The 12,086-nt window shown below is 43.1% G+C and overlaps 1 protein-coding gene across 3 annotated transcripts in view; it reads left to right on the forward strand.

The window, feature by feature from the left end:
• RYK (receptor like tyrosine kinase) overlaps positions 1-12,086 on the forward strand; it is a 126,433-nt gene that overhangs the window by 60,630 nt on the left and 53,717 nt on the right. Inside the window, exons 7-9 of one of the 3 annotated variants that reach the window (XM_066598098.1) lie at positions 1,084-1,184; positions 2,079-2,132; positions 6,143-6,268. In XM_066598098.1, the coding sequence (XP_066454195.1) occupies positions 1,084-1,184; positions 2,079-2,132; positions 6,143-6,268 (281 nt within the window). Of the gene's footprint in view, positions 1-1,083; positions 1,185-2,078; positions 2,133-6,133; positions 6,269-12,086 lie in introns of all 3 variants that reach the window. The other 2 variants (XM_066598100.1, XM_066598101.1) reach the window with 2 other exon arrangements.

Below are 12,086 nucleotides of genomic sequence, written 5' to 3' on the forward strand. Positions count from 1 at the left end.
GGCCATATACAGACTAATGGGAAGGAGCAGAGGAGTGTTGCGGGTCACAATACTCCTGGCAAATATGCAAAAGAAAAAGCAGAGTTAAAGGTTGATTTTCCATGTCCGTTTGTTTCTGTTCTGCTCCGTCATAGGAGTAAAGCAATGACAATGACAGAAGTGCCAGATCAGCACCTTGTGGACACGTACAGCGCCTGATGGGCTCCATTAACTACATTTGGAATCCATTGGGCGTTCCTCATACCACATCACCTTATACCAATATAAAGCAGCATGCTGTGCTACATGGTCTGGGGGTTTGGATTGGATCTGCAACAGACTACGAGCCTTTGGAAAAGATGTGGACAGAACCTAACATGGCAGTGAGAGTCGTGGTGTTTCAGAATTGGCCCTTTTTGCAGTAGCAAATCACTGAAGGCAGCAGTAACCCCAAAAGAATAAAATTGGGAATCACAAAAATAAGGACCTGGTCTAAAATATAAAACCTTTTTAATGGATATACATTAAAATAATTGGCCCAAAAGGCAAGACACACACATAAAGACATCCCACATACTTATGGTTTATAAGACTCCATAGCATGTGCACATCCACTCCAGAAAATAGGGAGAGTTCTCATAGAAGTCTTGGGCTCAATCTCCTACTTGCTGGTGATGTGTAGCAGGTGACTGGGGGACTCATTAAAGTCCTTCAATGTAGAAGTCCCTCAGTTGGGTTCTGGGTACTTCCGGCTGTATTACTACAGACAGTGATCAAACGGGGGAGACTTTTACTGTGATTAATTCTTCCATTATGCCAACACTTTCTTCTCCTTCTCCGTACGATCATGCGCTCAGTAAAGGGGTAACAGTAATCTTGTTGACAAAATTAAATGAAACCCCATAGATTCTTGATTCCATATATAATGGAAGAGACCAAAGTGACGATTAATGCCCACTTGGTATCTGTGCAGAAGATATATGCTGACTGAGATGAATCCGCAGTACCGGATTCTGCAGTAGCACTGTGCAAGTTTACAAGAATTGCTGTGATTCCTAGGTGTCTAATGGACTGACCATCTGGTGATGTATCTTTTACTTCCAGTATGAGTGACAGCGGCAGCTCCCAGGGACTCTCGCAGCCTTCAACCCAGACGACGCAATACCTACGAGCGGACACTCCGAACAACGCCACTCCAGTCACCAGTAAGAGTTCATTTACCAATCTTGTGTCCACACAGTAGATTTATATACTGAATGCAAGCAAATAGGTGACACATTGCTGTCAGTCCATTCTTGCATGGTTGTTCCTGATGGTAGTTTTTTACGGCTCCTGAAGCATAGCACAGATTACTTAGACCTCTTTTTGATGATTTTATAGCAAACTTTAATATTTGGCTTTTTTTTTTTTTTTTTTAATAATCTCCCTTGCAAATATTATGTCCATAAAGTTGGGCTTTTCTATTTTTATCATGTAGACTTTCCACCCCCTTTTTTTAACAAATTGTCTCCTAATACTATTGGAATTTGTATTTCTAGTCCTTTTTTCCATCTGAGTTGATGTTTTCTTTGTTACTCATTCTAAAATGATAGGAGGCAACAAGAAGTTTATGGATTACTTTGTCGACAAGCTTTTGGGTGTTGAATGTACTGCCTGTAAAGTGGCATCCAGTACGGCCTTTATGGCTATCTCACACTAATGAGTAAATCTGCTTTATTACGCTCTAGTACATCTCCCTCATATGGTCTCTAATAGATTCAGTGACCTCTACTCATCGCGTGCCTCTATTAAAGACATCTAGAGCAAGTTCATATATAGAAGCTAGTAGATATATAGCCCCCGTGTTTGCGGTCTGCACTATTTTGCAGGGTCCCTGTTCCAACACTTTAACGGCAAACTCTCCAGATACTGAGCTTGGGGTTAAATAACTCCTGTTTCCTGGCGGCAGCGAGCAGCTCAAGGATAAGATTGCATGACGATAATCAGGGGTGGCTAACAAGTCCGTAATGACTATTCCCAGGATGGCTAAGGGGCTAATGATTTTCATTGTGGGCTAAGGTAGCTTGGAGGTTAATACATTTTTGTCCCTAATGGTCTAGACGCAACGGGGGAACAAGGCACCAGCGGCGCAGGAACGGCGCGGAATTTAAACGGTACGTATGTTATATATGGCTGTTTCTTAAAAGTATTGAGCATGACTAGACATCGGTTCAAGTGTAAATTATACTATTACAAGGGTTTTCCAGCACTTTGGGTATCTTTCTATTGATGACCGATCCTCAATATTGATTGCGTAGGAAGCAGATCGGGCCATCCGTCTGCAGTGCCTTGGGTTGGTATTGCAGGCGAGGCTTCTATTGAAGTCAATGGGAGGTGCGTTTACACTTCCAACACAGGCTACTGCAGTATGGACAGCATGATCTGCTTCTTGAGATGTCCTTGCTGACAGCAGATCCCCACCGATCATCGATTGATGACCTGTAATAAGGATGGGTCATCAATAAAAAAAAAAAAAAAGCTGAAAGTCCTAGAAAACCTATTTTAATAATCAGAATAAAGTGGTCTGTAATTTGTATTTGTCCACCAGACCTAGTTGATTTGTGTTATGATTGTAATACGATTTCTGAAGGAAATCTCGAATAGTGTATAATGTCGTATTACAGCCTATACATTATCACTGACCATTGAATGCCCAATGCTCTGCAATCAGTGTGTTTGCTTTATCCCCCTCGTTCATGCTCGGCACATCCCATTTTTGCTATGATTTTACACATCTTGTTTCCTCTTGATGAAAATAACTTTCACCAGAAGGTGGCAGTCATGATAATAAAATAATCTGCATTATCCTAGTTTTCACATACCTCTACTGTGATCCGCCGCCCTGAACCAACCAATTAGCAGCACTTTGCTGCATCTTCATCACAGTTGCTGTCAATGTGAGAAATTAATTTCTCGCACACTTCTGTCTCCCTGACTGCTTATGTAGGATGTATAAACTTATTCTTCAAGTGCACCATTGGGGTCATTAGGGTGGGTTCACTAGATTCTATATACATCTGAAGACGCAGCGTGTCAGACACAATATTGATGGTAGATATTGAGGAATGTTCTTTTGGAACCATTTGCATTAAACAAAGTCTTCTATTCTAATCAGGACCCATCAGTGGAGTTTGGGGGGGGGGGGGGGGGGGGGATTTACTTGCATTCTTTTAGGCTGACAAACCTTCTTGCAATAAAGTTCTTATCAGCTAATTTATGACCGCTATAACGTTTGTTTTGGTCATAAATTAGCTGCTAAAAAGTCGAGAAGAGAAGCGATGAGGAATGAAAACTTAAAGTGCCTTTTACATGGGATGATTGTCAGGACCACTTGAGCGATAGTCCAAGTAAATAAAGGCAGAGCGGTCGGAGATCGCTTCATTTGCCCGCCTCCATTCACAGTAAGCAGAGTTGATGATAGATCGAGTGGCTCCTGTTTACATGGCCTGACCATCGCTTGGTTTTTAGTTATGCTCAGCACCCTGTCGTCGGCCGTGCGCTTACAGGACTGATATCGCCCAAATTCACTGTTTCCAGAGACTGTGCACAATAATTGCCCCGTGGAAAGGTGCCTTTAGCTGTCAGTCCAGCACACTCACAGATCTCCTGCTGAGACTCAGACTGCAGTGTCTACATATAGTGATATGTAGAAGCTGCAGTAGACAAATGGTGTTATTTTTTTTTTAAATCTCCTGATGGCTTTTGTTCATTCCTTAGCCTAACCTCCTCTATAAAGGTCAATGGTAAAAATACTGGAATCCCTCGGTTTGCCTGTTGCAGTCCTCGTAGCAGTTGGTCTGGTTTTTCTTTGTATAAATGGAAAACAAAAGCTAGAAATAACTACAGTGCGCTGATATTTTCCTTGCTTTAAACTGTTCAGGTGATTTTACAGTTTTGCTATAATGTTGCAATCTGCATGTCTTAAATGTTGCAGTCACTTCTATGCAGTGCAGCCCCCAGTCTGATACTTATCAGGCACCATATTAATGTTTAGCTTTTTCCCTGCTTTGTCTATGCTAACAATCCCATGATACATCAGCACAACATCACATGTCCAGCTGGAGCCGGTAGATCTCTGCCTGCTGGGAGGACAGTGTATTCTCATTGACCTCTATATTCTTCTAACCAAGCTAAATACCAACAGTATAGAGTAGGTGGGAGATGTGGGGATGGTGATCTCCTTTATTATAATTGTGCGACGGGAGCCTCTAATTATCATCCATAACTGTAATAGGAGTTTGTCCCTTCGTGAAGATCCCATATGGTACAGTCCATTCAGTTTCTGCTGACTTAAACAGTGACTCCTGGAAAGAACTTAAAGAAAAGTAATTTCCAAGCAGTCACAATGAGATCAAGGGACGCACCTGAAGAGAAGGACTACAGGAACTTTTAGATAGAAACTAATAACTAAACAAGATACTAGCTGCCTTAAAGTGGGGAACAAGTTACATATGTATGAAAAAATGTTGTTTACCCAAGTGCCCCCTCAACTATGGACCCAAGTACAGCCATATCCTATTCTATTTACTTTTATAGCCAAAGCCCAAGTGTCTACTAGACGGTTTCCAGGAATGATGAAATGTAGAGTAAACTCTGTCTTGGTTTTAATGACCTAACCCACAGAGTAATTGCACTTACGTGTTTGCATTCTGTCACACAGGCATGAGTAAAATGTTGAGTGCTGGGCATCTTAATGGACAAGAATCTGGATAACACACATGAGGACGCAAGTCGTCTCCTCTTGTGTGAAGTTAGAAATTCTAATATTCCATTCCTTAGAAATGCCTAGTTTTCGGAAGGTTTGGGGTGCACCATTAGAATGGCGCGATACATCGCATTTTTTGGAAAAGCACAGCATATTTAACGTGTTGTGGTTTTTTTTTTTTTTCCCTTTTTGCCCCATGCACAAACCTTCAGAACTAGACTAACTAATCGCATATCTACCAAGTATCAGCAAGGGTTCTATGTGACTGATGGGTTATCCTTTTGGGAACACTGTGCAAACCTTAAGGACCCAGATACCCATCACCCAATAGTGTAAAATTTTAATATGTGCTGCAATCTTATATTTAAAGTTCGAGCTCCAAACCTCTACAGATGGTCCCTGACTTGCGAACAGGTTCCGTTCCAGGAGCCTGTTTGCAAGTCGATTTGGTCGCAAGTCGAACAAATGCTTGTATGGAGCGGGATCGCGGGTGGATCCCGCTCCATACAACGTTGGGTGCAGGCTGTTCTTACAGCGGGCACCCGGCGGCAGCAGTTCCGACGCGCCGCTCGTCTGAACTGCTAACACTTTAAATACCGCTCTGACAGCGGTATTTAAAGTGTTAACAGTTCTGACGAGCAGCGCGGCTTGTCGGAACTGCTGCCGCCGGGTGCCCGCTGTAAGAAACAACCTGCGCCCGGCATTCAGGGGGCCCGTACAGCGTCCCACGATGAGATCGCGGGACGCTGTGCGGTTGCTTGGCAGCCGGGGACCTCCTGAAAGGCCCCAGGGCTGCCTATGCAGAGTGCCCATCAAGCGCACGGCTTGATAGGCGCTCTGCATAGACAGCCCTAGGGCCTTTCAGGAGGTCCCAGGCTGCCTAGCAGCTGCGATCTGACTGGGCAGGCTTCTATCAGGCTTGATAGAAGCCTGCCTGGTCCCAGCACAGTATGATGTAAGGCCATAGCATTACATCATACTGTGCAGGACAGATTGTTCGCATCTAGCAAAATTCGTAACTCGAATGTTCGCAAGTAGTCCCCTATCTGTATTATGCATCTAATAAGCTTATGTGTAAAAGCCTATTGCAGCACTTCTCTAGCCAACTATATTATCACATACACATTTGTTTTCTGTGCACTGATTTCACATATATCACTGTCCCATCCATAAGACAAGCCCAAATCTTTGATAGAACGAAACATTTTCTATGATGCATGTGGTTGAATAAATGCTGTATATCACACAGTGAAGATGCCGTCTATTCTTTGGTAACCAGTACAGTATGTTGTACATGTGCCATTCGATTGATTTTTATTCTTTTTGTCCTGTGTATATATACCTACTTTTTTGGACTTGTCTTCATTAACACTAGCAGGGTATTCATATTGCTTTTGTTTGGTTCCATTGGCGCCTCAGGTTATCCAACGTTGCGGATCGAAAAGAATGACCTGAAAAGTGTCACCTTACAAGAGGCAAAGGCCAAAGTAAAGGACATCGCCATCTCCAGAGAAAGAGTGACCCTTAAAGATGTCCTGCAGGAAGGTATGAGATGATTTTTTTATTGCTTACTTGTACTGCGTTCCTTTTTAGCTTTCAGTTCAGATAAAGCATCATCAGGTATTTGGGGATGTGCTTTGCATACTTACCCAGCTCCCTAAACCTCGGCTTCACCTGGGGAAGTCGGTCTCTCTAAGAAAAGTGTCATGCTCATAGACCCAAGAGCAGTCCCCTACTTTTAGCCCTATAGGCTAAGCTGATGGCCTAAAAGTAGGTGAACCGCTGAGTCTGGGGATGTAAGTGTTATACTTGCCTCCACCATCGCTCCTCCGATGTCAGCGCTGAAAGCCGCACCTCAATGCATTGAGCTGCTCTGCTAGGTAGTCCTATTATAAAATTAGAACGGGTGGACTGCTACAATGGATATGGAAGTCTAGTAAAGGCAAGGTACATTAGAAGTAATTTTCAGGTTACATTGAGTAATAAAATACTGGAAACCGCCTTTTATTAAAGATTTATGATTCTCTTCACTTATGATTAGTATTTCTTGTTTGTACTCCACCCAGGGTTGTGGAAGTTTCTGAACATGACTGCTGAACAGCCTTCGGGTACAACTATTGTGTAGGATTTAACACCGCTTGTAGCAATTTCCCTTTATATTTATATCTGATTTAAGATTGCTTCTTTGGTATAATTAGTCATATTAGGGAACAAGTTGGCTGGCGTTTGTTGTTTTTACACCTTGGGCTCAGTAACCCTCATTAAAGGGGTTGTCCCGCGCCAAAACGGGGGTTTTTTTTTTCAATAGCCCCCCCCCCCGTTCGGCGCGAGACAAACCCGATGCATGTGTTGAAAAAAAAAAAACCGGATAGTACTTACCCGAATCCCCGCGCTCCAGTGACGACTTACTTACCTTGCGAAGATGGCCGCTGGGATCTTCACCCTCGGTGGACCGCAGGTCTTCTGTGCGGTCCATTGCCGATTCCAGCCTCCTGATTGGCTGGAATCGGCACACGTGACGGGGCGGAGCTACGAGGAGCAGCTCTCCAGCACGAGCAGCCCCATTCAACACGGAGAAGACCGGACTGCGCAAGCGCGTCTAATCGGGTGATTAGACGCTGAAAATTAGACGGCACCATGGAGACGAGGACGCCAGCAACGGAACAGGTAAGTGAATAACTTCTGTATGGCTCATAATTAATGCACGATGTACATTACAAAGTGCATTAATATGGCCATACAGAAGTGTATACCCCAACTTTGTTTCGCGGGACAACCCCTTTAAGAAAAGTACAGGCTCCTCTATAGAATAGCAAGCTAAAGGGATGCTGTCATTGGATCAGGTCATATGACCGCTGGGACCCTTTGCGGGTTCTGAGAATGAAGGGGATATGCTTCCTTTAGCTCTAGTTTTTTGAAACATTGTTCACTTCGTGTGGATGGCGGTCCTCCGATATGGAGCCTGCTGATCAGGAAGTGATGGCTCCTTTTAAAAGGGGTTTTCACATCCTAAGAAGTGATGGCACATCTCTAGACTAAGCAGTTTATGGGACCTGGAACATAGCTTGCCACAAGCTGTCACTTCTAGTTGTCGGCACCTCCTGATGTCCCCAAATTTGTCTTTGATGAGTTTTCATAAAGTGTTATATAGATGAGCTCGTATAGAAGGAGCCAATACATTGTAGTGTGCTGTAATTTGTTGTCTCGGGTGCAGGAACACCAATAACACTGTGTGACAAATTGTAAAAAAAAAAGTAACAAAGTAATGGAGAGATTTCTGAAAAATTAAAACCTGCTGATTCCACTGGTAAAACTGGATAATAGCAGCACGTCTCATTTTGAATTTCATTAACCCCTAAATGACCAATCATTTATTTCGTGTAAAAAAAAATTGTAACTCCTTTTTGCCTGATGAGTTGTATTTATTTAAAGGGGTTCTGACATTTAAAAAAAAAAAATTGTACTCACCTTGCCTGGTCAGGACTGATCGCCAGGCATGTCCCCTCCAGCCGGCATCTTTCTGTGGCTTGTAGAAGCAGAGCAGGAGCGGTCAAAATGACCGCTTCGTGTTCTGCTCCGTCCGTCAGCCACTTCCAAGGTGGGCGGCCCGTCCGTCCTGGCTGAACTCCAAGATTCTGCGCGTGCGCAGTGGAGAAGCGGCCCGTCCTGACTCCTGTCAGAGGGCACCTCTCCACTGCGCATGCACGCGATCCCGGAGCGGCACGGCTTGTGGAGGAAAAAGAGGAAGAACAGCGCCTGCCGGGAGATGGACCCCCCCCCCCCCCCACGATGTCAACAACAACAGGAGACAAGGTAAGTATTCTGTTTTTATGTTTTAGCAGCCATTAAACCGTGGGTTCCCTGTGTCCATTAGGCAGACCAGGGAACAATAGCTGATAAGCATAAAAACATTATTCATGTCAGAACCCCTTTAATGTACCATATAATGTACTGAAAAACTTTTTAAAAAAAGTTGAAATGAAAAAAAAAAAAAAATGAAACTCCACCATCTTTTTATGCGTCTTGTTTCTACGGCGCACAAACTGCAACAAAAATGACCTTGTAACGTTATTCTATGGGTCAGTAAGATTGCTACAATACAAAACTTTTTTTTTTTTTTTGCTGTACTATTTTTATTATTTTTTCAAAGACTTTTTTAAAATTTTTTTAAAATTATTTTCTGCTGCCATCTTCTGCGTGCAATAACTTTTTACAATTTTTCCATCCACATAGTTGTACAAGGGCTCATTTCTTGTAGAATGTCCTGTAGTTTGGGTTAGCACCATTTTGGAATTTATACGGCTTTTTGATCTCTTTTTATTGCATATTTTTCATGGAGACATTCTCCATTTTCTTTCAGACGCCGTTCACCACACAGGGTAAATAATGTGTTACTTTGGTCTAATCAATGACCTGTAAATCACAGTTCATTAATTACAACTTAGGCCTCCTGCACACGCGCAAAATTTCCACCCGTGCCCGCCCGCATAGGATTGCGTTAGATAACGCACTCCTAGGCTGAAGGGCGTGATTCGGCGTGTTTGCACGTGGACAAAAAACAACTCGTAGCATGTTCTATTTCTGTGCGGGTCTCGCAGAGGACCACAAAAAAATGTCAGTGGTGACGGGCCGGCTTCTCTCTGCGCAAGCGCCGGCTGAGCGGCAGCCGGCACACAGTGCAGAGAGGAGACGCTGGGAGCGGGTAAGCCGCAGGGCTGTGCAGTGACACGGGTCCGCATCCCACTGCGAGAATCCTCGCAGCGGGATCCAACCTGGCCGTCTGCTGGCGGCCTTACTGGTGGATGATCTGCAGTGTTTACGCCACGTGGAAACATGCCCTATATGTTACATAAACCTACCCTTATAGTGTTCAGTCAGCACGCGGTGTGTAACAGTGATTGCAAAATAGTTGCTCAATCACTTTTGTTCTTTTTATTAAGCAATGTTAATGGCGAGCCTACAGGATTAATTGGATAGGCATATTTCCAAAAAATACAATACAACGGCAATTGGATTACCTTACGTGGCAGAAAATAACAGATATCATATTTGAATTTAGCGCACTAACGTTACTATGAGCCGCCTGTCTGCTTATCGATTACAAAAATTGTGTTGCACAGTAATTGTCGTCCAGTCACCATGAAGTCTGCATCTTGCATAGCTTCTATCTCTGGAAGTATATCTGAAATGTTGGGCTGTAACTTCCCTGTTCTCTTCTTGTCACAAGTCCTTGATTCCCAGTCCCTCTGACGGCAGGGAAGAGTGATAAGAGATTCCACTTGGCAATATCTCATCTCCTTTATGTTTTCACAAAAGGAAAGTTCACAACAAGGAGGGGAAAAGAAGAAATGTGTGTATAGCGTAAAGACGTTACAGAATGCTACTTATCAAAGTCCTCGCCTCTCATATAGTTGTGGGAGACAAAGCGCCTTTTTTTTTCTGTCCTACGACTCCAAATCACCTGCTTTCCCATAATCCTACAGGGGACTGATAAAAGTCTTGCTGCCAGGCCCCTCAGGCGGGCTACCAGCATTGGGGTTTATACAGCTCCTATAAGACACCATTAAGAACAAATCTGTGCCCCCCCCCCCCCCCCTCCCTTAAGGGTGCTGCCTTTTTGCTTCACGATTTTTGGTTTCTCCTACCCAATTTAAAAAAAATATATATCATAACTTTTTCTGTTGATGTAGCTGTCTGGGACTTTTTGCGGGACGAGTTGTATTTTTTGGTGGTACTGTTTAATATATGATGTGCTGAAAAAATGTCTAAGTGGGATAAAAAAAAACAATGTAATTCAGCATCTTTGAGAGGTCTTTACAGCGTACACACTGGCAAAAATAACATGGCATTATTCTGTGCGAGACGTCTTGGTACAATTTCGGAGTGCACATGGCTTTTTGACTGCTTTTTACATTTTTTTTCTTAGACCGGGTGACCAAAAAACATCAGTTCTGGCGTTGTCTATTTATGTTTGACAACATTCACCATTCTGAATAAATAATGCATTATTTTGATCAGACATTTATGAATGTGGTGATACCAAATATGTTTTCTTTTATTTTTGATTTCTTAAATAATTAAAATAATATGAAAAAATCTAAATATTGATTTTATAAATAGGCAAAATGAGCGGGGGGGGGTGGGGGGGGGGTAAACTTATTTTTTGATATCCTTTTTTAATAATTTTTTTTAACTTTTTCTGTCATCGTCCCAAAAGGAAACTTGAACTTGCGATCATTTGTTCACTCCTACATTGTAAGGGGAGGCGCACGCCTGCATAATTTCATTGTGTATTACGTGTGCGCATAATACGCAGTGACTGGTGTCAATGAAAGTACATTGATTTGCATGACTCCATTCACACTTGTGTAAGTTTGTTGTGTATAATACGTGCATAAAAGAAAACAAAAACGCAGAGTGTTCTATCTGACCGCATATTACGCTATAGAGCCTAGTGTTCTCTCTGGGCTCGTAATACACCCTGTACATACACAATTACCGTGCGCCGTTTATATGCAATGTTGCTGAGCAGCACAGGGGGGAAATAAATAAAAAAACGAGGAAGACTGCGCATGACAGCGTGCGTGAGAGAAGTCATCATCAAAAATTGCTGCCATACACGGCGATACGCCAGCGCTCACAGCTGTAAACGCTGTTCTACCACATGCTTGTGTGTGCCCGGCCATATGCAATACTATGACATACAGTGTCATGTAGTACCGTAGTATTGCATTATGCTGTATTCTGACAGTCCACCAAGATGTGCCACAGGCAATCATTCACAGAAGCCCTGGGGGCCTTCAGAAGACCCATCTGCAATGACAACCAAACACTACCAGCTGTTGCAGGCAGGGGCGTTGGCTGTCAACGGCAGCCAGCATCCACAGTGCATGGAGCGTGATCAGCTCCTGATCCCTCTCCATACAGATGCCGCACCCATAGAGCATACATATATGCCATTTAGGAGGAGTAAGGGGTTAAGCTCCCTCTAGTGGTGGCAGCAGAAAAACTGAATTTTTAATACATTTAACCCCTTCATGACATGGCCTATTTTGGCATTGAGGACCAAGCGATTTTTTTTTTTTTGGTATTTTTCCATCTCCATTTTTCAAAAGCCATAACTTTTTTATTTTTCCGTGGACGCAGCCGTATAAGGGCTTGTTTTTTGCGTGGCGAGCTGTAGTTTTTATCGGTGCCACTTTTGGGTACATAGACTATATCGTAAAACTTTTATTTATTTTTTTATGATAACGGGGAGAGAAAACGCATCAATTCTGCCATAGATTTATTTATTTATTTTTTTTACAGCGTTAATCATGCAGCATAAATGACACACTACATTTTTTCTGCGGGCCGGTACGGT

This window comes from Eleutherodactylus coqui, chromosome 1 (assembly GCF_035609145.1).
Source record: "Eleutherodactylus coqui strain aEleCoq1 chromosome 1, aEleCoq1.hap1, whole genome shotgun sequence".
Lineage (NCBI taxonomy): Eukaryota > Metazoa > Chordata > Amphibia > Anura > Eleutherodactylidae > Eleutherodactylus > Eleutherodactylus coqui.